Raw genomic sequence first — 27,406 nt, 5'->3', positions numbered from 1 at the left:
GATTATATGCAATCGTGTGAGCAGTCAAATATTTTCACTTGGGCCAGGCTGGATATTTTACAGTGTTACACAACAAGGACTATCTGAAGTGTTTTTATTTATTATCGTTTTCCATTGTTTTAGCTTTTAAATGAGACACGCTCATTTCGTTTAGCGGTGGTGCAGATATTTGTACAAAACATAAATACCTGTGGTATCCTCCTGCAGCCCCACGTCAAAAGCCAGTTTGTCTGTGGATGAACGCGAGGTGGACAGGCAGCACAGGTACTAAACAGAGAAACACAAATAAATAAAATGATTTTATCAATCAAATTATCAAGAAATGACAGTACATTCACTGAACCTCTAGAACTGTGCGTGAACATTTAAACATTGTGCCTTAGCAGAGGGATGAATGAAAGGCTTTTCTTTTTCTTATTCCCAACTATGTTACAACATTCATGATAAAAGGATCTTTTTGCACTATGTTTTTAGATGTAGTCTGTGTCACTGACCATTCCACTGTAAGAGTGTCGCAGGAGCACAGCATGTCCATACAGTAGAGTCCTATGACCTCCTCCCTGGGCCATCTGAGAGAATTATTGAAAGACAACAACACAGAACGTTAAAGCACACATGTCAATAAACAGGAGAGCTAAAGCTGCCAATACAATAGACACAGGCAGAAATAAAATTTTGGCTTTATATAAAGAAAAACAAGATGTTTCATAGCAGCTTAGAGGTACCCTTTGTAGAAGTGTAATCATTGCTACGTCACGGCCATCTTTCCATCCTTAGCTCATGGCGTAATTACAATATTCTATTGATTTCAAATGAAACAATGACTTGGGCACTGAGCCGATGGACTCACTGCTAACACCTGCTTCACATTCAGAGTGTCTTTTCTGGTCTAACAGTTATATTGCTGCTTAGAATATGACACGTGGGGGGGTTTTCTTGACACTTGAGCAGGCAACCACATCCCACATGTCTGGGCCACAGTGCACAGCTCTGAGTCTGCAACCCTTCACTAGCCAATGAATGCAAAAATTATCAAATTATTTTGAAAAAGAAATTCTTCTTATAACAAAAACGTTTCATTATATTTTGTTCACTGCTATTGTTCTCAATTTCTCTGATTTGTGATGGATATATCAAAAAACTATATGCCTGATATTGTGAAGTCCACAAAAGTAGCTCAGACTACTCAGGGCCTGAGAGCTGTTGGATTTTGACCAGGCACCCTCAGTACAGGAAGGACTGGAGCCGGCTCTCTGTTTAAAAAGTCCAAGTCTTTGACCCTATGAGTATTATCCAGTAGGCAAACAGAGCTTGGATGGAGCCGGGGAGGAGACCTGCCAAGCTGTAACTGCTTCCTGCTGATGTCAATCTTGCTTCATCTGAAAGCGTGCTTGCCAGGGTGGGCCTCCGATCAAGCCCTCCCCTCAGCCACACCCATTATCAGCAGCTCACCTCTAAATCTGTGCACTTGGCAACTAACTGGGTATCATTAGTGATGACCATCATTCAAAAGGTAGGCCACTACCCTTTGAATGATGTAATAATAATAATACAGGTTATCATGTATACTTGTATTCCATGTACTGTAGGTCAAAATCTACATCAGTATAAGCAGCTCTTACAGGTTACTCTGGCCTCTAACAGTAACACACCCCTGGGACCCTGGGAGAGCATCACTTTAACACTCAGCTCTCTCTTCATCAGGACGGACCGTAGCAACGAGCCAGACACCCCATGATCCCAACGCACCTCCTACGGGAGACCCCTAGGGACACGGTCAAATGCCTTGTCCATTTCCACAAAATACATGTAGTGGTTGGGCAAACTCCCATGCACCCTCCAGTATCCTCAAGAGTAGAGAGCTGGTCCAGTGTTCTGCGACCAGCACAAAAACCACTTTGTTCCTCCTGTAGCCAAGGTTCAACTAACAGACGAACTTTCCTTTCCAGCACGCTGGCATTGATTTTACTGGGGAGGCTGAGGAGTGTGATCCCCTTATAGATGGAGCACACCCCCTGGTCCCCCTTCTGAAAGATGGGAACCACCCTCATCTCCAAAACGCAGAAACAAATTAAATCAGTTTTGGGTTTTTTTTTGAGGAGGCAGACATTGTCTCCAGACTGATGTGATCTAGAATTAAATTTCTCTATTGATTAATGCATAAGCTGTTTTTTGACTTCCAGTTCATGAGAAAAGTTTTCTTAGCAATCCATAAGGAACATATGTGATGTGTTTACTTATCTAGTTCACTTTTCCCCCCTAAGATGGACAGCTTGGGTGAGGTTGGGATCCAGCAGCTAAACCACGTCGTCACATATCCAGAGCCTTTTGACAGGTGTGCAGGACCATATAGCATGCATATAGTTCTCAGCAGAGTTGTCTTTGCAATGGGCACATTTGTCTGAGTATGTAAGGCCCATTTGGAACAACCTTTGTCCTCTATAGTGTGCTCTGTAGAGAATTTTGTATTGTACAAGTTGTAAGTTGGGCTTTTCTGAAGGTGTTTAAGCGTATCGTGTCCAGAATCTTTTATCTGGATTTATGGAAAGATCTTGCTCCCAATTGATGGTTTGGAGGGATATTGATTCATCAGTTTTAAACAATAGCTTATAATTTTGGGCAATAGGCATTTGAGGGTGCTGATATTTAAAAATTGTGGGACCAAGTAGGTATTTCTAGATTCAGTTGATTGGGGATTAAATTTTTCCTGTATTATGGACTTTAGTTACTTATATTAAAGAAAGGTATTGTTGCTGATTCTATAGTTTGATATGGAACTTTCCTTACTGTTTTTTACCCCTTTCTCATGCCACGATGACAATTGTAATATTTTCTTTCTCTGACAAATATCTGGAATGTTCCAAATGGGTGCTGGTTTACATGGGATAAGTGAATGCCATGGTCCTCCAGTCCTTCCCAGTCAACCTGCCTTTTCTGCTTTGTTTTGATCCCATTGTTTCCTGGACAGTTTTCCTACCCTGAAGCCAGCCACACCCGCTGGCAATCATACTCACCTGCTGACGATGATTCTCATCACAGGCACACTATTTCACATAATGGCTGGACTTCAGCCAACACTGGATCATTGAATGACACAGTGCCTGAACAGTCAGTCAGTGCTATGGTGAAAGATCCCTTGTCCTTCGTCGTGGTTAATCACCCAATTATCGTGTCTTGTTTAGCCAGGACAACAATCGGGAGAGTGTCGAGAGAGCCGTGCACCACTTGCAAATATTTCTGAATGGATTTTTGAGCGCCACAGATCGAGAGAGGGATTCACTGCATGGGAGCTGGGAAATCATCATGGAGGGAACCACGTTTTTTGATACTGCTTCGCACGTCGTTGCTTGTTTCTTCACTGTAAATAAATTCACTGTCGCTTCTCAGGAAGTACTGCATTTGGGTCTTGTTTCTCCCACAAGCTTGACAGTGAAGACTTAATTTTTAAGATTAAGATATGTTAAGGCTTTTAAAGCAGTTTTGATGCTTAATATTGGAGTTTACAGTTGGCAAATGAGAGATTTTTACTTGTCCATAGAATGCTTATTCTAGGTCCAGCCAAGCCCTGTCTAATATGAGCTTGGTTTAATCCATTTTGAAACATGTAGCAATCTATTGGATAAGAAGTAGTGATAAAAATGTGCTAGTGCTAGACCACCATTGTGCTTTGGGTTTTGTAGAATATTTAGACTTATCTGTGATGGTTTATTTTCCATAAAAATGTACATTTTGTTGGTGTCATCTGGGGACCACCGCCTCATTAGCACGCCATCCTGCAGGAAAAAACAGGGAAGGGTTGCACTTTCCCCACCAGTGACAGCAGCTGTAAAACAGGAACTGAAAGACTCGTAATTTTTCTGTGATTTAAACAAAGTAAGAGAGGGTTTATTAGGGGTCAGTAAAAGCAAGTGCTTTATTTTAAGCGGAATCATTGTTTTAATGGTGGCAACTCATCTGCCCTATTTTCAGACTGTTGCATTTACATGGACAGTGTGCACTAATAAGAAGGCCAGTAAATACCTGCAGAGGGTAAGGGAAGTCCTGAGGAGTCAGCTGAATAGATAAAAGAAGTTCCAGACAATCAACACCTATGTCCTGTACTTGATCACCTATGTCGGTGATCAGGTACCCTGCTGGGGTAATAAGCTGGCCAAAGGAGGAGATAGAAGCCACTGACATCAAGACAAGGAAGCTCCTCGCCATTCTTGGAGGGTTTCACCCCAAATCCAGCACCCTGAGATGGTGCGCTAAGAGAAAGGAAGGAGTCTAAGGACTGGTGAGCAGCAGAACCACTGTCCAGGATGAGCCAACCAACATTCATGAGTACATCAGAAGATGGCCACAACTGACTTTGTGATTAGTGAATACCTCAGGCAGCAGAAACCCGAGAAAAAAGAGGAGCAAAGAGAAGAACCATCATCAAAGGACAGGCCCCTGCATGGTATTTACCACCAGCAGATAGAGGAGGTGGCTGACATCCAGCAGTCCTACCAGTGGCTGGACAAAGCTGGACTGAAAGACAGCACAGAGGCTCTAATCATGGCAGCAAAGGAACAAGCTCTTAACACAAGATCCATACAGACTGGGATCTACCACACCAGGCAAGACCCCAGGTGTGCAAAGATGGTCCTCAGACAATCCAGCACATAACAGCAGGGTGTAAGATGCTAGCAGGCAGGCCACACATGGAGCACCATAACCAAGTGGCCGGCATAATATACAGAAACATCTGTGCCGAGTATGGCCTGGAAATGGAATACCAGCCCAGGGTGGTCAGGAATGACTGAGCTAAGATCCTGTGGGACTTCCAGATACAGAAAGACAAACTGTTGATTGCTAACAGTACACAACATCCGAGAGCTGAGAGTGCAGTCCTAGGAAGAACTTATTTAATGTGCAGTAAATGATGCGATGGATATTAATGTGATATCAATATCTACTTTAATCTTTAAAATCTTGATAGTATTGTTAGAATATTAACAGAAGTAAGTTTGTTGCCTCGGGCTGTTTCTAGAAGTCTTCTGAGTTTATTATATGTCTGCTGCTTCAAGAGCAGAAGGATCAACCTATGGTCTTCTTCAAAGTCAGACTTAATTTACACCATTATCCACAACATTGAGACAGTAATGATAAAGACCTAACAGCAAGTGATACTGAGAACTTCAGAGAGGTCACCAGGCGCAGGTTCATAGCATAAATGCTAGTATTACGATGAATACATTTTGTTGGCTTCTCTGATTATTAAAGGAATTGTGAAACTATAGTTGCCATGGTAAGTGACACCATGCATTATAAAGCACCTGGACTACTGTTAAATCTCACATGGTGTAATTTGACTGTGTCGTACAAATGCTGTGGCTTGTTCTGTCAGTGCAACCTAACTTGACAGAGTACCTTCATTTTAACCTGATGACAAAGCGCCAATGATGTTACATCTACCGTGTCTAAAATGGGTGACAGTGTAACTATTAGCTGTAATCAAACAGCAGTAAATATAGATTAGTATACTTTACATTGATGCTAGATTGTAATTTTACAGTGTTGTATGCATGATGTGTCAGAAATCAGTTCAGGTTGGTTGCCTTAATGTGTCAGTATATGCCTAGATTTATATTTGTAAGTGCATGTGTTTGTTTGTGTCTGTTTTTCATGGTTCTCGCCTTGATACCTACTGAGTGTGAAAAATATACCACTAATACCACTACATCTGCACTGTGTACCAAGTTGCCAGTCTACCACAGTTTATCGGACTCAGAGCTAATTACCAAATTTGATTCACCACAAAACTGTTCACATGAATAAAGCAGATCCATCCATCCATCCATCTTCATCCGCTTTGTCCGGGGCCGGGTCGCGGGGGCAGCAGCCTAAGCAAAGAGGCCCAGACCTCCCTCTCCCCAGCCACCTCCTCCAGCTTATCCGGGGGAATACCAAGGCGTTCCCAGGCCAGCCGAGAGATATAATCTCTCCAGCGTGTCCTGGGTGTGCCCCGGGGCCTCCTCCCGGTGGGACATGCCTGGAACACCTCACCCAGGAGGCGCCCAGGGGGCATCCTTGTCAGATGCCCGAACCACCTCAGCTGGCTCCTTTCGATGTGGAGCAGCAGCTGCTCTACTCTGAGCCCCTCCCGGATGGCCGAACTTCTCACCCTATCTCTAAGGGAGAGGCCAGCCACCCTTCGGAGGAAGCTCATTTCTGCCGCTTGTATCCGCGATCTCGTTCTTTCGGTCACTACCCACAGCTCGTGGCCATAGGTGAGGGTAGGGACGTAGATCGACCGGTAAATTGAGAGCTTCGCTTTTACACTCAGCTCCCTCTTCACCACGACGGACCGGTGCAGCGTCCGCATTACTGCAGCTGCAGCCCCAATCCGTCTGTCGATCTCCGGCTCCCTTCTCCCATCACTCGCGAACAAGACCCCGAGATACTTGAACTCCTCCACTTGGGGCAGGAACTCATCCCCGACCCGGAGTGGGCACTCCACCCTTTTCCGGCTGAGAACCATGGCCTCAGATTTGGAGGTGCTGATCCTCATTCCCGCTGCTTCACACTCGGCTGTGAACCGTTCCAGTGCGAGCTGGAGGCCCTCACCCGATGAAGCCAACAGAACCACATCATCTGCAAAAATCAGAGATGAGATTCTGAGGCCACCAAAGCGAAAGCCCTCCGCCACTTGGCTGCGCCTAGAAATCCTGTCCATAAAAATTATGAACAGAACCGGAGACAAAGGGCAGCCCCGGCGAAGCCCATCACCCACCGGAAACGAGTCCGACTTATTGCCGGCAATGCGAACCAAGCTCTTGCAACGGTTGTATAGGGATCGAATGGCCCGTAGCAATGGGCCAGACACCCCATACTCCCGCAACACCTCCCACAGGACACCCCGAGGGACACGGTCGAATGCCTTCTCCAAGTCCACAAAACACATGTAGACTGGTTGGGCAAACTCCCACGCACCCTCAAGTATCCTGGAGAGGATAAAGAGCTGGTCCAGTGTTCCGCGACCAGGACGAAAACCGCATTGTTCCTCCTGTATCCGAGGTTCGACTAACGGACGAACTCTCCTTTCCAGCACCCTGGCATAGACTTTCCCAGGGAGGCTGAGGAGTGTGATCCCCCTGTAGTTGGAACACACCCTCCGGTCCCCTTTCTTAAAGATGGGGACCACCACCCCGGTCTGCCAGTCCACAGGTACTGCCCCTGATCTCCACGCAACATTGCAGAGGCGTGTCAACCAGGACAGCCCTACAACGTCCAGAGCCTTCAGGAACTCGGGGCGGACCTCATCAACACCAGGGGCTCTGCCACCAAGGAGTTGTTTAACTGCCTCAGTGACCTCGCCCCCGGAAATTGGCGGGTCATTCCCCTCATCCCCAGACTCTGCTTCCTCCTCGGAAGACGTGTCAGTGGGATTAAGGAGGTCCTCGAAGTATTCCTTCCACCGCCTGACAATTTTCTCAGTCGACGTCAGCAGCGCTCCGCCAGCACTATACACAGTGCAGGCAGAGCACCGCTTTCCCCTCCTGAGACGTCTGACGGTTTGCCAGAATCTCTTCGAGGCAGTCCGAAAGTCTTTTTCCATGGCCTCTCCGAACTCCTCCCACACCCGAGTTTTTGCTTCAGCCACTGCCCGAGCCGCATTCCGCTTGGCCTGTCGATACCTGTCGGCTGCCTCCGGAGTCCCACAGGCTAACCAAGCCCGATAGGACTCCTTCTTCAGCCTGGTGGCTCCCTTCACCTCTGGTGTCCACCATTTGGTTCGGGGATTACCACCACGGCAGGCACCAACCACCTTGCGGCCGCAGCTCAATGCAGCAGCTTCGGCAATGGAGACGCTGAACATGGTCCATTCGGACTCAATGTCCCCAGTCTCCCTCGGAATGCTGTTGAAGCTCTGCCGGAGGTGTGCGTTGAAGATCTCGCGGACTGGGGCCTCTGCTAGACGTTCCCAGCACACCCTCACTACGCGTTTAGGTGCACCAGGTCTGTCCAGCGTTTTCCCCCGCCACCTGATCCAACTCACCACCAGGTGGTGATCAGTTGACAGCTCAGCCCCTCTCTTTACCCGAGTGTCCAGAACATATGGTCGCAGATCTGCTGATACGATTACAAAATCGATCATCGACCTACGGCCTAGAGCGTCCTGGTGCCATGTGCACTTATGGACACTCTTATGTTCGAACAGGGTGTTCGTTATGGCCAAACTGTGATTAGCACAGAAGTCCAATAACAAAGCACCTCTCAGGTTCAGATCAGGGAGGCCGTTCCTCCCAATCACGCCCCTCCAGGTCTCGCTGTCGTTACCCACGTGAGCATTGAAGTCTCCCAGCAGAGCACCCTCCAGCACCCCCCCCCAGGGACTCTAAGAAGGCTGGGTACTCTGAGCTGCCACTCGGCGCATAAGCGCAGATGACAGTCAGGACCTGTTCCCCGACCCTAAGGCGTAGGGAACAAATCCTCTCGTCCACCGGGAAAAACCCCAACGTACCGGCAGCAAGCCGAGGGGATATTAGGATACCCACCCCAGCCCGCCACCTCTCACCAGGGGCAACTCCAGACTGAGACAGAGTCCAGCCCCTCTCCAGGAGACTGGTTCCAGAGCCCAAGCCATGTGTAGAGGTGAGCCCGACTATATCTAGCCGGTACCTCTCAACCTCACGCACTAACTCAGGCTCCTTCCCCACCAGAGAGGTGACATTCCATGTCCCTATTGCCAGTCTTGGCAGCCGGGGGTCAGTCCTCCAGGGCCTCCGCTCCTGGCCGCCACCCGGCACACAATGCACCCGACCCCTATGGCGCCTCCTGCGGGTGGTGGGCCTGCGGGAGGATGGGCCCATGTCTCCTCTTCGGGCTGTGCCCGGCCGGGCCCCATGGACTAAGGCCCGGCCACCAGACGCTCGCCCTCGGGCACCCTCCCCGGGCCTGGCTCCAGGGCGGGGCCCCGGTAACCCTATCCCGGGCAGGGTAAACTGTTCCCTCGGTGTCCTTTTCATAAGGGTCTTATGAATTGCTCTTTGTCTGGTCCCTCACCCAGGGCCAATTTGCCATGGGAGACCCTACCAGGGGGCAAAAGCCCCCAGACAACATAGCCCCTGGGATCCCTGTGACACACAAACCCCTCCACCACGATAAGGTAGCGATTCAATAAAGCAGATATTTAATAAAAGTTTGAGTCATAATTTTCAAGAATTAGTCACCTTTGTTGTAGACATTTAGGTAAAAATAGAGTTGCACAAAAAGCATATATCAGGGGAAAAGGCATGCAGGTCTCTTCAGCATTACAGTACAAGTTTTACATGACTCCTTCTGCAAATGTATTATAAGTCTGGCTGAAAGGGAACACTGAAATTAGCTATCTGAAGTGTCATTTTGCTGAAGCCATTTGGAATCATTATTTAGCAAAGCTCCACTGCTTAACCAATCATCCTGTATAAGTTTTTTTTTGTGTGTAAAGCTTCTGATAGCTTTGGTGTTTAAAATAAATGTACCCGTATAAACATGTACCTATTTGTAGTCTCAAACTTTTTCTGCAATTGTTCTTATTAGAAGCTAAAAAAAAAAAACATTATGCACTCTGTTCCACAATTTTATGGACATTTTATAACAACATCTTGTCACTCATCATCCAGGTGACTTCATCAGTCTCAGCTGACTGCAGGTTTCCCCAACATTATAAACATTACATTTGCATAATGACTGAAACTAGCACCACGGAAGGAACAATGAGCTGGGAGGTCAGTTCCTTCATTATTAATATTCAAATTGTTGTGACAATTGACCAACAACCACTGATCAGTTGATCACTGATCAATGACCATTGATCAATGGCCATGAGTACCATTCACAGGGAGGTGGTGATCAGTGATCACCCTTAGTGATCCCTTGTGTGTGTCAGGAGTATTGGAACAGTTGAAACACATTTTCTATAAACACAGTGTCCCTTTGACTTTTAAACCCCAAGGATCGGGTCCCCCGACACAAACAGAGTAACATAGTGTTCGCTGTTAAGTGCAGGAGGATTGGCAGGATTTATACATCGGGGGAAACCAAAGAACCTCTGGCAAAGCAGATGGCACAACACAGACGAGCCACCTCATCAGGCCAAGACTCTGCAGTCATAATGACTATTGGCCATTGATCAATGGTCATGGCAATTTACAGATTAATGTTCAAGGAACTGACCTGACATTCCATTGTGCACTCAGTGGCGCTAGTTTCACTCATTATGCAAATGTACTGTTTGGCTGGGGAAACCTGCTTAGACAGAAGAATTCACTTGAATGAGTGAAGTGATGTTTCTACCACTAAAAACGCCACATCCACATGAACAGCATCAAGTTTTTGGATGATTGCACATGCATCAAGACATTTTATAACAACAATGAAATAAAGGACAATGGGACAGCATTAGTGAACTATAACTCATTTGTACTGCATTTTTCTCTGGTTCTCCTGTCTTCACTGGAAGCCAGATCTCCAGTTTAATAGCCACTGCCATATGGGGAACTGAATATTCAATCTGGCTGATCTTGCACTTTGGTTCTTGTTGATTCTGGGAAAGTCAATCACAATTTTCACAGATGCAAAGTTCAAAACCACAGACTGATTTTCTGTAGTTCAATAGCTGGAATTCATATCATGCATGGACACATAAATAGTTTTCAAGTTTGGCAATAAAAGGTTCTACTCATTGCAGCAGATAAGTGCAAGCAGGGACACCAGTCATTTCTCAAGGTGCTCCGTCTTAAAAAATGTCCCTGTTATGTCTCTTCGTCTGCCTCAATCTCCTGAAATTTGTCCTATACACCACACAGGCTGTTTACTCCAGAGATCAGCTGATCACCCTGATGCTGGTTGACAGACCCACAGATGTACCAAATGAAATCTGGAGGAAAACACAGCGAGGATGCAGACGTGGAGGACAGAAGAGGAGAAGGAAGGAGACAGTGAGACAGCAGAGGCTCGAAGAGAGAAGGAGGTACAAACCATGTCTGCTGTCTATTATAATGGGGAACGTTCGGTCGCTAGTAAACAAGATGGACGCGCTAACAGCGCTAGCACGGAGTCAGAGGGAATACCGGGAGTGTAGCTTGATGCGTTTCACTGAATCACAGATGCGCCAGGATGTTCCCGACGACAACGCATCCGCGGAAGTCTTCCAAAGTGTTCGGGGCTGCTGGGACGGCGCTGTGAGCAGTAAGTAGAGGAGGAAGGAGCGGGGCTTGCCATTCTCGTTAACAACCGCTGGTGTAACCCTGCCCGCATAACAATCTAAGAACTGGTTTGTTGCCCGGACTTGAACTGTGCGCTGTTAGACTCAGGCCATATTATTTGCCCATTACTCATGTAATCTTGGTGGCTGTTTACGTTCCTCCCTCTGCCGACCTTACTGTGAGAACATCAATGGGCTCACTGAGTGTATCACTGACCACATAAACTTCTGCACAGGCTTCATTGTCCCAGCTAATTTTTACCCAAATAACAAGCTGTGGATGACTAAGGACATCAAAGCCCTCCTCAATGACAAAAAGAGGGCTTTCAGAGGGGGCAAAAAGAGAAGGTGAGAAGGGTCCAGGTGTTACTGAAGGACACGATCAGAGAGGCTAAGGACAATTACAGGAGAAAGCTGGAGTGGAAACTATCACTTTCATTCACGACCAGGTTCAGAAGCAAAGGAGGAGGCTCCACTCAGGTAGGTCTGCGGGACCAGATGGAGTGAGTCCGCTTGTCCTCAAGGCCTGTGCTCCCCAGCTTTGTGGAGTCTTTCATAAACTGTTCTGGTTGAGTCTGAGTCTGCAGAGAGTCCCGGTGCTGTGGAAGACATCATGCCTCGTCCCTGTATCAAAGACGCCACGTCCCAGTGGCCCCCAGGATTACAGGCCTGTGGCACTGACCTCCCACATCATGAAGACCCTGGAAAGACTCGTCCTGGAGCAGCTCTGACCCACAGTCAGACCACATCAGGATCCCCTTCAGTTTGCTTACCGACCCCACCTCGGAGCTGAGGACACCATCATCTACCTGCTCAAGTGTGTCTACGCCCATCTCGTCCAGTTGGTGAGATGTGAACTTGTGAGGTTCATGGTTTTTTTTACTTTTCCAGTGCATTCCTCACCATCAGGCCGACCCTCCTGGGTGATAAGCTAACAGCGATGCAGGTGGATGCTTCTCTGGTGTCCTGGATTGTTGATTATCTGACAGGACGACCAATATATGTGTGTCTTCCCAAATGTGTGTCTGACAAGGTGATCAGCAACACAAGGGACTGTCCTCTCCCCCTTCCTCTTCACCCTCTACACCACAGACTTCAGCCACAGCACAGAGACCTCCATCTTCAGAAGTTTTCTGATGACTCTGCGGTGGTTGGATGCATCATCAGGGGTAATGAGTCAGGCTGTGGTTGACTCCTTTGACATGTGGTCTGAGCAGAATCATTTTGCAGCTCAACGTGGCAAAGACCAAGGAAGACCAGGAAACTCTTGACCCCTGTTTCAATCTAAGGAGTCAACGTGGACATTGTGAAGGGCTATAAATACCTTGGAGTATGCATAGACAATAAACTGGACTGGACGTTCAGCGAGAGACTGAGATTACCAAAAAGCACCACTGAACGACACAGGAAGTCATTCCTGCCTGTGGCCATCTCCCTGTACAACTCCTCCATCTAACACACTGTAAACACTGCAATAGTTACACCCTTTTGCACATGCTCTGCAGTAAAATAGCATATGACAAAGTTCACAGGTTAGAGTCAAATGTCAATCATATATATTCTGCCTCTGTAATATTCTTGTCAATATTCTTGATATTTATTTATAATTGAGTGATTTGTATATATTAGTGCTATTTCCTAAATTTGTAAAATCTGTAACATTTTGTATTGTTTAAATAGTTTAGTCTGTTACTGTTACTGTCCTGGAGCAACTGTAACCCAATAATTTCCATAGGGATTAAAAAAGTATTCTGACTCTGATTCTGATTTATCAGTACATATCCATGTTTTTATATCTAAGTGTAAAGACAAAGCTGACACTTGTGAGACAGCGATGTGAGCATCACAGCAGATGCCTTTGTGTCAAAGTAACTGAGGATAAAACACAGAAAAACATCAAGGAGATTTTCCTAGCCTGGCTTTTTATAGCACCTAGCCGCTTTAAAATATTCTGCAGTAGTTAAAAAACTGAAAACTGAAGAAGACCATGAATCAATATATGAACATTGCCTGATGCTACTGAAGTGAAGCAGAGCAAAGTAACAGAGGTTTATTAGAGACACGGCTAAGTGTTTTGCAGTTTTGCATCATCTGTAAAACTTTAAATTTCTTGAACAGGTATTGAACAGCAGAAATGAGGCTTTCTTGTCAGGGGTTATCTTTGAAAAAAAAAAGAGCAGCAGCCAACAGCACTGCACACAACAGATAGACTGGTGCGTAATAAGCACCAAAGCATACTAAGCAAGCGAATAATGCAGAAAATACACTGGGAGAGAGTTCTGCAGGAAGTAAAAGCAAAGGTAAGAGAGAATGCATGACAGTGCTTATCAAATTTGAAGCGTAGCGTTGATCTTCTTTTGCTGCTGGTTTAGTCAATTTTGGTCGGAGAGTGAAGAAACCTGCAGCTTCAGAATCTGTGAGATGTCAGCTTTCACCATCCAGAATGTCCGTGTACGTGCCGTCGGGTGAACGGGGAGCTCCACGCTTTAATTTTACATGTTTTTGCAGAACTGTTTACCTCATTTCCTGTTTTAACTCTTTGGTGGTTGTTGAAATAGTTTCGTGAGATTTAACCTGAGATCCTGGCATTTCTGGCAAAATACATTTATTAGTTCTGTCAGCGTTAATCTCGTTAAAATGATGTTAATGCCATAACTGCATTAACGCAGCAAATCTCCGTTAGAGAGTTAGCGCGGATCACCCCGTGCATCGGGCTGCATGGTACTAATGTATAACTAGCTAACCGTGCTAATGCGTTGACGCCGTGCAGCCCCTTGGACAGGGCGATCCGTGCTAACTCGCTAACAGAGATTTGCCGCGTTAATGCAGTTATGGCGTTAACGTCATTTTAACGAGATTAACACTGACAGCACTAACATTTATATTTAAAAATCGATTCGAAATTGAATGAATCGACATCGCATTATTCAAACTACATTTTTTAAACCCACACCTATCTTATAGAACTTGAAATGTGTTCATGTTTAGTGATGGACAGCGAAGAAGGATCCAAATGTGGACTAAGGAAGGCAGGCGAAAGTTAGCAAAAGGCGAGGTGACGCAAAAATTGTCCACAGGCAAAAAACAAATCCAGGAAATACAGATACAGCCACTTAAAACAGCTGCCTTATACCTGACAGGGCCATGCAACCACGAGTAGTAACGCCCCTATGCGGCATTTAGGAAAACCGTTGGTAATGTCTTGTGTATCCATCAGAGGGCGAGGAGCTGTGTAGTGGCGCATTCATTTACAAGCTTGCTAAACAATATATTTATACCTTGTAAATTTGTTAAGCTAGTCTATAATTATGAGAGAAGCATAACGTTGAACCTTTCTATAAAACACTGATATAGGTAAATGCTTGCAGCAAATAAAATACAAGTTGTGCACACTGAGCAAGCCAGACAAAAGGTAATAATTCTATGATTATTGTGACCTGTGTTTGTGAACATGAAAGCATAAAACAAATATTTCATTGCACTGCTAATGCTCTTATATAAAATGCAAAATGTGCTCCGAATGCACAACAATATATATGTGTGTGAGTATTTCTGCCAGAAATATGTGATGCTTTGTTCTAAATATTTTGGGTGATTAACAAGGTCAGGAAAACGCTACAACAACCACGAAACTCTGGCACCGTGCTTAAAACTGGCAATTCCTGCCATGTATGCTTTCCAAATAAACGTAAAAGCAGAAAGTCCTGCTTGCTGTTTGCCATTAATCTTAGTATATCACCTTTGCGACTGATTTTAGTGCTCTGGTTCAAAAATTTTGCGCTGTGAAAGGAACACTCCAAATCCAACAACTGGTACATGTCCCACAAATAAGTGTCCAACCTGCAGTATTTATTTATTTAGATATAGGCGCAAAAACTCCACGTGCTACAGGTAGGAGAGAATTAACTGTTATTAGTCTTTAACCTGGGCGTAATGAGCGACTAACAAAGCGCGCTCCCAGCCCCCACAGAATACAAGTTTTTTCAACTAGGCAATCGGCAGATTATTATCAACTGATATCGATTTTATTAATTTTCTACATCGTTTCTTGGGATTGTGGAATCAAAGCTTCATCATCATCATATGACTCCTCAACCTGAATGCAGGGAACAAGCCAAGCAAAATTTATGGGAACCCATACGGAAAAGAAATAGTAAAAACTTATATGTGATTACTCATGAAAGTGGCCACTTTCGCATTACTTTCATACATTGTTTTAGTAAGTATCCAAAACATACAAGTTTCATTATATAATTTTTCAAGGGATCTTATATCTGTTTTCACACTTGTATGCTTTTCATACAAGTTTCACACAAGACAGATACAAACTTTATAAGATTTATATATATCTTTTCCATATGGGAAACTGCGGGAACAGGCATGACAATAAATAAATAAACACTTTAGACGCTTTAACTCAATTTGTTAAATATATTACGTAGATGTCTTCACAGTAGTTTAACTAAAAATGTACAGATTTCATAATTTTTCAAATGTTACAAAGCCACAAACTACTATAATGATAATTCAAACAGAAGTCTGTACAACAACCCTGCAAACAATAGGCTAAATGAACAAAACAAACCCACAATAACAAACAAAAGCTTGGGTCAAAAACCCTTATAACCTGACAAAGTGTGTGAATTAAGCCAATATTTTCTGTCAAATCTTATCAGCAGCTTCATTTTCACCACTTTGAACAACCCCCATTAAAAAGAGTGGAATAAGCAGACTCTCTTTCTCGTGTGTGTGTCATGTTCTTCTTTGTGTTTTATCAGGCATGGATGGAATGAACATTTACATGATTTACATAATGCTTTTCTGGTCTTTCTTACCATGTAATGCTAGACAGGTCACATTTAAACATACATTAATCCAGTGTTTTAGATCAGCGGTCCCAAACCTTTTTTACAGACCAGATTAATTTCAGACAATATTTTCACAGAGCGGCCTTTAAGGTGTCGCTTATAAATACAACAAAATAAAATGATACCACCGAGACAAAAACTGTGGTATTTTGTAAATATAATAATAAACGCAAATTCACTGTGTAATTGTGTTACTTTATTAGCAGTGTCCTTCTGAAATGCGCCAACTACATCCTCCTCTCTGCTCCTTAATGCTCTCTGGTCACTACACTAACGCGTAAATATTTCTTTCAAAATAAGACACACAACTACAACACGATACCAAACGACTCACGGACTGGTGGTTGGGGACGGCTGCTTTAGTCTATACAATTTAAACCCTTCCTTACATCCATGAGCAAATTTGAAATCACCAACAAACCTAACATGAATGTCTTTGAACTGTGATAGGAAACTCTCTAATATTGTGTAGTCCACCCCTGTGTCTGCCTACACAGCTTAGGGAGTACTTGGAGAGGACCCACCCAGACACATGGAAAACCTGAAAACTCCACACAGAAAGGACCCAGCTGGGGTTCAAACCAGGAACCTTCTTGCTGGGAGATGACCTTACCCTAGGTCTGCCCTAGAAGATCTCACCCTAATGTGAACAACACCTACAGTACATTTATTAATACTCTCTTCTCTGATGTGTGTGTGTATGCATGCCCACACTCACCCCATCCGCCTTCTCTTGGGTGTTGGCCAGCATCTCCTGCAGGGCTCGTACAGACAGCGACTGCTCCAGCACAAAAGTGCAGATTGACAGATCTGGAGGTACATTCTGAAACAACAAGAAAACAGCTATAAATTTACATCTAAATTAAAACCTCCTGTCCACTGTTGTGTAGGCCACCTTTATACCACCAAAAGAGCCACGGTTTATCCTGTGTGGCACAGGAGACTTTATTAAATCTATGATGAGTACAGCTCTGACTTTGTGCACACACAATTCTTAGTAAACACGTGAATCCTATAAAATATAGCATGAATGGAGCTATGAAAGCTATGAGGTATAGAGTAGTTTTCAAACTGTAATGCTATTGTGGAAGCTGTGACGCTCATTTAATTAATTAGGCAACTTCTCCAAAAGCATTTTGGTTTGTGATCTGATGATCAGGGTTTGATGAACATGACACATAAATACATGCTACAGCCAACACGTTCTGGATTTTTTTTCTTCAGTGAAATCATTTTTCCCCACTCATTTGATGGTGATCTGGCTATTCTTGTGAAATAAAGGATTATTACTTATGTCAATACTGTACCTTGGAGTTTGAAATGGACTCGAGGAAGCAGAGTCTGTTCCCAAAGCCTTCAGCAGCAAGACAAAGTTTTTGTTGCTCCTTGTGGATTGTAGCTGAGCATTGTAAGACCACTTCATCATCCTAAACATAGAAAGAAAAACAGTGGGTCAAGACAGAGAGCTTAAAACAAAGGCAGCAGGGAGCAGGGCTGTGCTGTGCATCGTTGGGGTCATTAATCAAAAAAAGTAAAACACATTATTCATTACCTTTCTTAAAAGTATTGTAGTATGCTACTTTATTACTTGCCAGAGAAATTTATTTGTTACACTAAACGATAAAATGACCTGAAACGCACTGCCACATAGTTACATTTAACAATATAAACTATAGGCTACAGTTTCCCACACACCAACAGAAAATACCTGTCCTAATAAGGGCAAACATATGATCTTTCTTTTAGTGTTTACCTATTAACACAAAGCAACAACAATAAGCAAATATGGAAACCAGCCCAAAGAGAATTTAAAGCAACTGCCACAGTGATTTTACTGTAGAAACATGTACAGTAGAAATGGAGACAACCCTGCAACCCTGACTGCTCATCAGCTTATCTACTGAAGTTCAGGGTCTGGTCTGCCTGTTTAAGCATGCTGTCTGTGTAGGTGTTTGTTCAACCAAAATTGCATTCCCAGTATAATTTCTGTTCTGGATGCAATTTGCATCAATCCACCATTTTTCTTCTCTAACATGCTAAAATCACTGATTTAATGGAGCTGTAGAGGTCAGGCACAGCGTGTTTTAGGCGGCGGCCAAGGGTGGAGACTCTGGCAGACCAATCCCAATCCCTGGCCACCAAGGCTGATGACTGGGACATGGAATGTCCCCTTGCTGATGGGGAACCTGAGCTAGAGTGTGAAGTTGAGAGGTACCGGCTAGATAAAATCGGGTTAAGCTAAATGCACAGCTTGGGCTCTGGAAGCAGTCTCCTCGAGAGGGGCTGGACTCTGTCCCAGTCAGGAGTTGCCCTTGATGAGAGGCGGCAGGCTGGAGTGGGTATCTTGGTATCCCCTTGGCCTGCTGCCTGTACGTTGGCATTTTCCCAGTGGGCTAGAGTCCACTGGAGTCCCTGAGCAGGGGGTTCAAGGGTGCTTCACCTGGAGACTCTGTTATCCTACTGGGAGACTTCAATGCTCTGTGGGACAGTGAGACCTAGAGGTCAATGTTGTAACCAAATGGTGGACATTGAAGAGAACGGCAAACTCAACATCGAAGTTTACCGGAAGCCCACACACACGGACCAGTACCTCCTCTTTGACTCCCATCACCCTTTGGAACACAAACTTGGAGTAATCAGGACCCTACACCACCGGGCAGAACATGTTCCCTCTAAGCCTGAAGGGAAAAAGAAGGAACACACACATGTAAAGGAAACACTCAAAACGTGCGGCTATCCTAAATGGGCGTTCTTAAAGTCAGCAAAGAGGCACAGAAAAGAAGATCAGACACCAGCGAGGGAGGACAGACGCAACAACATTGTCATCCCCTATGTAGCCGGCGTATCAGAGAAACTCAGGAGAGTTTTCTCCAAGCATGACATCCCAGTGTATTTCAGACCCAGCAACACGCTCAGACAGAAACTGGTTCACCCGAAAGACAAAACGCCAAAACACAAACTTAACAATGTGGTGTATGCTGTACAGTGCAGCGAGGAATGCTCAGACCTCTACATTGGAGAGACCAAACAGCCACTTCACAAGCGCATGGCACAACACAGAAGAGCCACCTCCACAGGACAAGACTCAGCAGTCCATCTGCATCTTAAGGATAAAGGACACTCTTTGAGGATGCCAATGTTCACATTTTGGACAGAGAGGACAGATGGTTTGAAAGAGGAGTGAAAGAAGCCATCTATGTCCACTGTGAGCGACCATCTTTGAACAGAGGCGGGGTTTACGACACCAACTCTCTGCCATCTATAATCCAGTTTTGAGATCCCTTCCCAGACGCCTTAACGCCCACTCACATCCTGGGCCATCTGACCTCAGGAATTCGCATGATAAGGTGGGGCCAGGTTTCACAATGAACACACCCGAAACTCTGGCTGATTGGGACCCACGCCCAGTTTCCCACCTTGGCTCAGGCGACTAGAGGATCATCAGGGGGTCCTTTTGTCCCTCTGTGGGGGGTCACTCCCACTAGGTTTATATCTCGGACTCTCCACCATTTGACCTTAGAACTGAAGAAGCTTCTCGGATGAGAGGTGAAACGTCTTCAAGCAACTTAAAGAAGTCCAGACGCTTTTCTTTGCAAGCTCCTTTGACAAATGGTGGACACTGGAGGTGAAGGGAGTCATCAGGCTGAAGGAGTCATATCTGCTTCGGTCTACCCAAATTGCTGTTATAAGTACATCTCTGCAAAACATTGTATCCTTATTAACATTAAAGAAAACTAAAAAGAAATATAGATCAACTTAAAACAAAGAATAATTTTATTAACATTGTTTTTTAGTGGAGTCAGATGTCATGTCAGTGAACTGGTTCTCCTCTGCATAGCTGAAACCAGTTGGAGCTTGTGCATTGAAAGGATCTTTCACCCAGTCATACTGGGAACTGTTTTCAGGGAAGTATGCGATCAGTTTTGAAATGTGCTGCTTAATACATGGAATCACTGAGGTGGCATCATAGCCAGTATCAACAAATTAAAGCAGATTCTCGAATAAATCAGTATTTCCTTCATCAAGATTGCTGTCCCACATTGCAAGCTTTTGGGTGAAAGAGCTGATCTTGCCTGTGACCTGAGGGAGGTGTTTATCTTTCCCTTGAAGCCGTAGATTTAGTTCGTTTAGCTTTCCAAATATGCCACTAAGATAGCCCAGTTTCACCAGAAAGTTCTCATCACTAAATTTTTCAGCCACTTCAGACTTGTGCTCCTGCTCCAAAAATATTCTCATCTGCTCTCTGAGCTCAAAAACTCGGGACAAGGCTTTTCCTCATGACGGCCACCTCGCTTCACTGTAAAACAGCACAGCTTGATGTTCAGCTCCCATCTCGTCACATATAGTCAACAACAGGACACAGTCAACAACCTGTGTCTGAATGTGGACAAAACAAAAGAGATGACTGTTAACTTCAGGAGAGCACAGAGAGATCACTGTCCATTTCACATCAATGGAGCCTCTGTGAAGGTCGTCAAGAGCACCAAATTCCTTGGTGTTCACCTGGCAGAGAACCTCTCCTGGTCCCTCAACACCAGCTCCATAACTAAGAAAGCCTAACGGCGTCTCTATTTCCTGTGGAAGCTGAGGAAAGCCCATCTTCCGTCATTCATTCTCACCATCTTCTATGGAAGGACTATCGAGAGCATCCTGAGCAGCTGCATCACTGTCTGGTATGGCAACTGCACCATATCAGATTGCAATACTCTGCAACTTATAATGAGAACAGCTGAGGAGATCATTGGAGCCTCTCTTCCCTCCATCACAGACACTTATCACACCTGCTGCCTCTGCAAAGCCTTAATGGAGGACCCCACGCACCCCTCACACACACTCTTCACCCTGCTGCCTTCTGGCAAGAGGTACCGGTGTATTCGTGCCCTCACTACCAGACTGTGAAACAGATTCTTCCCCCAAGCTGTCAGACTCCTGAACACTGACACACACACAAATACCTTCATACCAAGCACTTATCTGCACAATCACATACACACACACGCACACCTTCATACACCAAGTTACTTTTTGCACAACGCTCAGTCTTTTGCACAGTTATTTTGCGCGGTTGTGTCTTATTGTTCTGTTCTGTCTGGTTTTGCACTGTCTTTTTGGGGTTTTTTGCACATTGCATGTGTAGTCCTGTGTTGATTGTCTGTTACATGTCATAGGTAGCACCATGGTCTCGTTTTACTGTGTACTGTACCATTGCACATGGTTGGAATGACAATAAAGGCACTTGATTTGACTTGACTTGAGACAGCAGAGAATACTCTTGTTTTTAGTGGTCTGGTCTTTATAAAATTGACTACACCTACAATATCAGTCATAACCTTACTTAGAAAAAATAGGAAAGGCGCCTTGATGCCAGTGCTTCTCTGTGTATAACACAGTGTGTCCATTCAGCATTAGGCGAAACCTTCTTGATGAGCGCCCGAAGCCCTTTTCTCATCCCTGCCATGGTCTGTGCACCATCACTACAAATACCAATGCAGTTCTCCCACTTTAGCCCGTTCTCAGTCAGGAAGCAGGCCAACATTTTGAATAGCTTTGCAGATGTGTCTCTGTCTCTGACATGTTTACAAAAAAGTAGATCCTCACACAGGAACTTTGTCATGTCACAACGTACATAAGCAATAAACAAACAGTCTTTGTTGCTTCATCAAACTGTAAGGCAAAATGTTTGTCTTTGAGTTTATCTACCAGCTGTTTTTTAAGGTCGTTACCAATGTCATTTATGCGTCTGGTGACAGTGTCACTGGACAGAGAGATAGTTTTATTTTTGCAGCACTCGTGTCATCCAGCATGCCAGAAACCATGTCTAATGCTGCAGGCAGACTCCTCTGCTATGGTGTGAGGGTTTTTGCACTGAGCTATTTGGTATGCCACCTTGTTTGATGCTAACCTTGCTCGCTGGTTTACTGAAGGAGCTTTCACAAAGATGATTGTCGGCAATATTCAGAACATTTTCGCTGAAAAAACTCAAGTGGTTTATCAGTGTGACTGGGATGTAATGTCTGTAAGTGGCACCTTAATTTATTTGGCTTCAGTTAAACAACTCCTTGGTAGCAGGGCCTCTGTGGTGGATGAGGTTCCTAAAAGCTTTGGGTGTTGTAGGGTTGTCCTGGTTGACCCGCCTCTACAATGGTTCATAGAGATCACCAGCAGTACATCGGGATTGGCAAACCAGGGTGGTGGTTCCCATCTTTAAGAAGGGGGACTGGAGAGTGTGCTCTAACTATAAGGGGCTCACACCTCTCAGCTTCCCTGGGAAAGTCTATGCCAGGGTGCTGGGGGGGGAAAAAAGAGTCCATCTGTTAGTTGAACCTCAGATGCAGGAAGAACAATGCAGGTGTTGTCCCAGTCGCAGAACACTGGACCAGCTCTAAACCCTCATGAGAATATTTCAGGAATCACTGGGAGTTTGCCCAAGCAGTCTAGATGTTTTGTGGACTTGGAGCAGGTATCAGACACTGTCCCTCTGAGTATTTTGTCAGTAGTGCTTCAAGTGTATGGGGTGTCTGACCAGTTGCTACAGAAGTCATTCCCAGTGGGTATTGGACATAAGGGCTGCCCTCTGTCACAGATTCTGTTCATTATTTTTATGGACAGGATTTCTAGGTGTGATCAAGTGGCGGAGAGCTTAAATGTTGGTGGTCTCAGAATCTCATCTCCACTTTTTGCAGATGATGTGGTACTGTTGGCTTCGTCAGGTGGTGGTCTCCAGCTAACACTGGAATGGTTCGCAGCCAAGTGTGAAGCGGAGTCATGGTCCTCAGCTGGAAAATTTTGGAGGTCAGGGATGAGTTGTTGCCCCAAGAGAAGGAGTTTAAGTATCTCGGGGTCTTGCTCATGAGTGAAGGGGGAGGGAAGCGTGAGATTGACAGACGGACTGGGGCTGCAGCTGCAGTGATGTGGATGCTGTGCTGGTCCATCATGGTGAAAAGAGAGCTGAGCTCTGATGTACCAGTCCACCTATATCCCTACGCTCACCTATAGTCATGAGCACTGGATAGTGAGCAAAAGAACAAGATCGTGAGTACAAGTGGTGGAAATTACCTTGCTCCAAAGGCTTGCTAGCCTCTCCTTTAGACTTAAGGTGAGAAGCTCAGCCATCCACTTAGCCACATTGAATGGAGCCAGCTGAGGTGGTTCGTGCATCTGACAAGGAAGGTTGGGCCAGTGGCATGTCCCACTGGAAGGAGGGCGATATCGCTATATATATATATATATATATATATATATATATATATATATATATATATATATATATATATAGCGATATCGCCCTCCTTTTATAAAAAACACCCAGCACGCCCCTGCGGGCGGTTTATCCTTCAAGCTCGGGTCCTCTACCAGAGGCCTGGGAGCTTGAGGGTCCTGCGCAGTATCTTAGCTGTTCCCAGGACTGCGCTCTTCTGGACAGAGATCTCCGATGTTGTTCCCGGGATCTGCTGGAGCCACTCGCCTAGCTTGGGAGTCACCGCACCTAGTGCTCCGATTACCACGGGGACCACCGTTACCTTCACCCTCCACATCCTCTCGAGCTCTTCTCTTCTCTTCTCTTGGTATTTCTCCAGCTTCTCGTGTTCCTTCTTCCTGATATTGCTGTCATTCGGAACTGCTACATCGATCACTACGGCCGTCTTCTTCTGTTTGTCTACCACCACTATGTCCGGTTGGTTAGCCACCACCATTTTGTCCGTCTGTATCTGGAAGTCCCACAGGATCTTAGCTCGGTCATTCTCCACCACCCTTGGGGGCATCTCCCATTTTGACCTCGGGACTTCCAGGTTATACTCGGCACAGATGTTCCTGTACACTATGCCGGCCACTTGGTTATGGCGTTCCATGTATGCCTTGCCTGCTAGCATCTTGCACCCTGCTGTTATGTGCTGGATTGTCTCTGGGGCATCTTTACACAGCCTGCACCTTGGGTCTTGCCTGGTGTGATAGACCCCAGCCTCTATGGATCTTGTGCTCAGAGCTTGTTCTTGTGCTGCCATGATTAGTGCCTCTGTGCTGTCTTTCAGTCCAGCTTTGTCCAGCCACTGGTAGGATTTCTGGATATCAGCCACCTCCTCTATCTGCCGGTGGTACATACCGTGCAGGGGCCTGTCCTTCCATGATGGTTCCTCGTCTCCCTCCTCTTTCTTGGGTTTCTGCTGCCTGAGGTATTCACTGAGCACTCGGTCAGTTGGGGCCATCTTCCCAATGTATTCTTGGATGTTCGTTGTCTCATCCTGGACTGTGGTGCTGACACTCACCAGTCCCCGGCCCCCTTCCTTCCGCTTAGCGTACAGCCTCAGGGTGCTGGATTTGGGGTGAAACCCTCCATGCATGGTAAGGAGCTTTCTTGTCTTTATGTCAGTGGCTTCTATCTCCTCCTTTGGCCAGCCTATTACCCCAGCAGGGTACCTGATCACGGGCAGGGCGTACGTGTTGATGGCCCGGATCTTGTTCTTACCATTCAGCTGATTCCTCAGGACTTCCCTGACCCTCTGCAGGTACTTGGTGGTTGCAGCTTTTCTAGCGGCCTCTTCATGGTTCCCATTCGCCTGCGGGATCCCCAAGTACTTGTAACTGTCCTCTATGTCTGCAATGTTGCCTTCTGGTAGTTCAATCCCCTCAGTTCTGACTACCTTCTGGTATTCTTGCCAATTCCTTTCTGTGTCCCACTCATGTATTGACCCATGTGCCTGTTCATCTTAGCCGATATGATGCCTGACAGGAGCTTCCTTGTAGTACTGAGGCAGGTTATTGGTCGGTAGTTGGAGGGGACCGGTCCCTTCTTGGGGTCCTTGGGGATCAGGACCGTCCGGCCTTCGGTTAGCCATTCCGGGTGTCTCTCGTTAACTAGCAGCTGGTTCATTTGTGCTGCCAGACGCTCGTGGAGTGCAGTAAGCTTCTCCAGCCAGTAGGCGTGAACCATGTCGGGCCCTGGTGCTGTCCAACTCTTCATACTGGAGACCCTTTCTTGGATATCTGCCACTGTGATGGTTACTGGACCCTGTTCAGGGAGGTCGCTGTGGTCAGCCCTCAGATCCTCTAGCCACTGAGCATTGCCGTTATGGGTTGCGTCCTTCTCCCATATGCTCTTCCAGTATTGCTCCGTCTCCAGCCTTGGTGGTGCTGTTCTCTTATTGTTCCCTTGCCACTGAGAGTACACCTTTGCTGGTTCTGTGGAGAACAGCTGGTTTATTCTCCTGCCTTCTATCTCTCTGGTGTACCTCCTCAAGCGGCTGGCCAAGGCTGTGAGTCTTTGCTTGGCAGTTTCCAAGGCCTCAGGTATGGACAGCTTGCTGTATTTCTTAGGCACCTTATTTGTCGCACCTTTCTGCAACTCCGTTAGTTGGCTAACCTCCCTCCGTGCTACTTTGATCTTGCCCTCTAGCCTCCTTCTCCATGGAGGGTACTGCCCCTTGTCGCTGTTCAACTTGTAGCCAAGCATCTCACTGATCACTGTTGCCGTATTGTAGATCAGCTTGTTAGTGTCGGTAATCGTGGTTGTAGGTATTGCCCGTAGTGCTGCATTAACATCATCTAGCAGACCTTCTGAGGGTACTTCACGTAATCTTGGTAACCGGCTACGGGGGATCCAGGTTTCAAGCTTGGCCATGATCCTATTTATATATATATATATATATATATATAAGGGGTGCAACGATACACAAAATTCACAGTTCGGTTCGGTTCGATACTTTGGTGTCACGGTTCGATATTTTTTCGATACAAAAAAAATGTTCATGCCTTTTTAATTTGTCATTTATTAAAATTATAAATATATATTTTAACTCAAAAGTACAGTTTTTAAATTTAACCCTAACCCTTGTGCGTGTTTTTTATTTTGACAGCGAATGCACACCTGCGGACCACTTATGTGCAGCCCTGGTTATTTAGCTCGTCATATTGCAGCCACAGAAATTATTTTGTCCATGAAACCATAAAGCTGCACTTTCTTTTTGCCTTATAGTCTGATTTGTCATAACTTCTCCGTTTTGTGGTAAGCTTTTCTTTGGCTGTCACTTCTTCACCCTGACCTGTCTTATTTGGCTCAGCAGAACTAAAATATATATCCTGCTGCTTTTACACACGCACTCATATAAGCTCAGCGATTCTCTGCGCGATCAACCTCTCACATGTTTAAGCTGCGGGAGATTTCACTTGTCATGTTTGCATAGTAAGCTAACGATTAATAAGACAATGTCAGAGGAATTGGTGCGCAAATTATCATCACTCACAGATCAGTGCTGTCGCTCTCTATACACAGTTCGCGCGATTGCAAAGTGAAAGCAAAAAAACAAGCGCAAATTCAAACGCGATTTCAATATGTCACATATTGACAGTGGCTCACCGATGCCAATGACATAATTACCCAGCTACATTTCTGAAAGAATGCAAAAGCATTGACATATATTTTTCCTTCCTACAATAGCCCGACGGGCAGGGAAGAGATAGATTTTGGTAGCCCGACTGAAAAAGTCGCTAGCCCCAGGACGTCGGGCTAGCGACATTGCGAGCCCTGTATCTGATTGAGGAATCACTCATCTTTGGAAAAGAGAGTTTATTACAGAGAAATGTCTCTTTCCAAAATAAAAGCTATACTATCCGCTATTTCTGGGCTATATTCTCAGCAGCATATTAAACATATAAGGAGAATCATGTGCTAACAGCTGTCTAAATGACTCGGCTAAAGTTAGTAGCATGCTTGTTGTTTTTGTCTTTGCACTAGGATGATGTCAGCGTAAATGTGCAGTCATATTCGTTGTGTTCCCACTAGTGCTTAATCTCGTTGAAATGACCTTAACGCCACAACACGGCACGTTAACGAGCTAACTGCGCTAACACACTAGCTCCCACCCATGTAATTGAGCATTGCATGGCACATCCAACATACTGTTTTACTTTAGTCCATGACTCGCTTACCTTCAGGGTCATACGTCACATGAAAACTAAAATAATTCCAAACGCCAGATCTGAATGAGGGTGGGGGAAGTCCATGTTGCAAGGAGAGCTTAACTTCTGTCTCGCTAGCTTGCCCTGCGCTCTTCCTTCTGACTATGCTGTCTGTGTTGAGCGCTCAGTGGATCTGCGCTCGACAGTGCAGCCTAGGCGGAGTAGTCGAACGCAGATTCACTGAGCGCTCAACACAGACAGCATCGTCAGAAGGAAAGTTGATAAAATAAATTACAAATGTATTGTTCGATACATATGCGTACCGAACCGAAAGCACTGTATCGAACGGTTCAATATCGATACGAATATCGTTGCACCCCTAATATATATATATATATGTATATATATATATATATATATACCGTATATATAT

At 45.3% G+C, this 27,406-nt stretch overlaps 1 protein-coding gene across 7 annotated transcripts in view; it reads right to left on the bottom strand.

The window, feature by feature from the left end:
* ryr2a (ryanodine receptor 2a (cardiac)) overlaps positions 1-27,406 on the bottom strand; it is a 317,523-nt gene that overhangs the window by 230,392 nt on the left and 59,725 nt on the right. For all 7 annotated transcript variants that reach the window (XM_014410059.4, XM_024799042.2, XM_076887178.1 and 4 more), the window contains exons 2-5: positions 17,388-17,507; positions 16,799-16,903; positions 495-569; positions 189-267 (exon numbers count right to left, since the gene is read on the bottom strand). In XM_014410059.4, the coding sequence (XP_014265545.3) occupies positions 189-267; positions 495-569; positions 16,799-16,903; positions 17,388-17,507 (379 nt within the window). The remainder of the gene's footprint in view (positions 1-188; positions 268-494; positions 570-16,798; positions 16,904-17,387; positions 17,508-27,406) is intronic.

This window comes from Maylandia zebra, linkage group LG8 (genome assembly GCF_041146795.1).
Source record: "Maylandia zebra isolate NMK-2024a linkage group LG8, Mzebra_GT3a, whole genome shotgun sequence".
Taxonomy (NCBI): Eukaryota; Metazoa; Chordata; class Actinopteri; order Cichliformes; family Cichlidae; genus Maylandia; species Maylandia zebra.
This window is presented reverse-complemented; position numbering and strand designations above follow the sequence as displayed.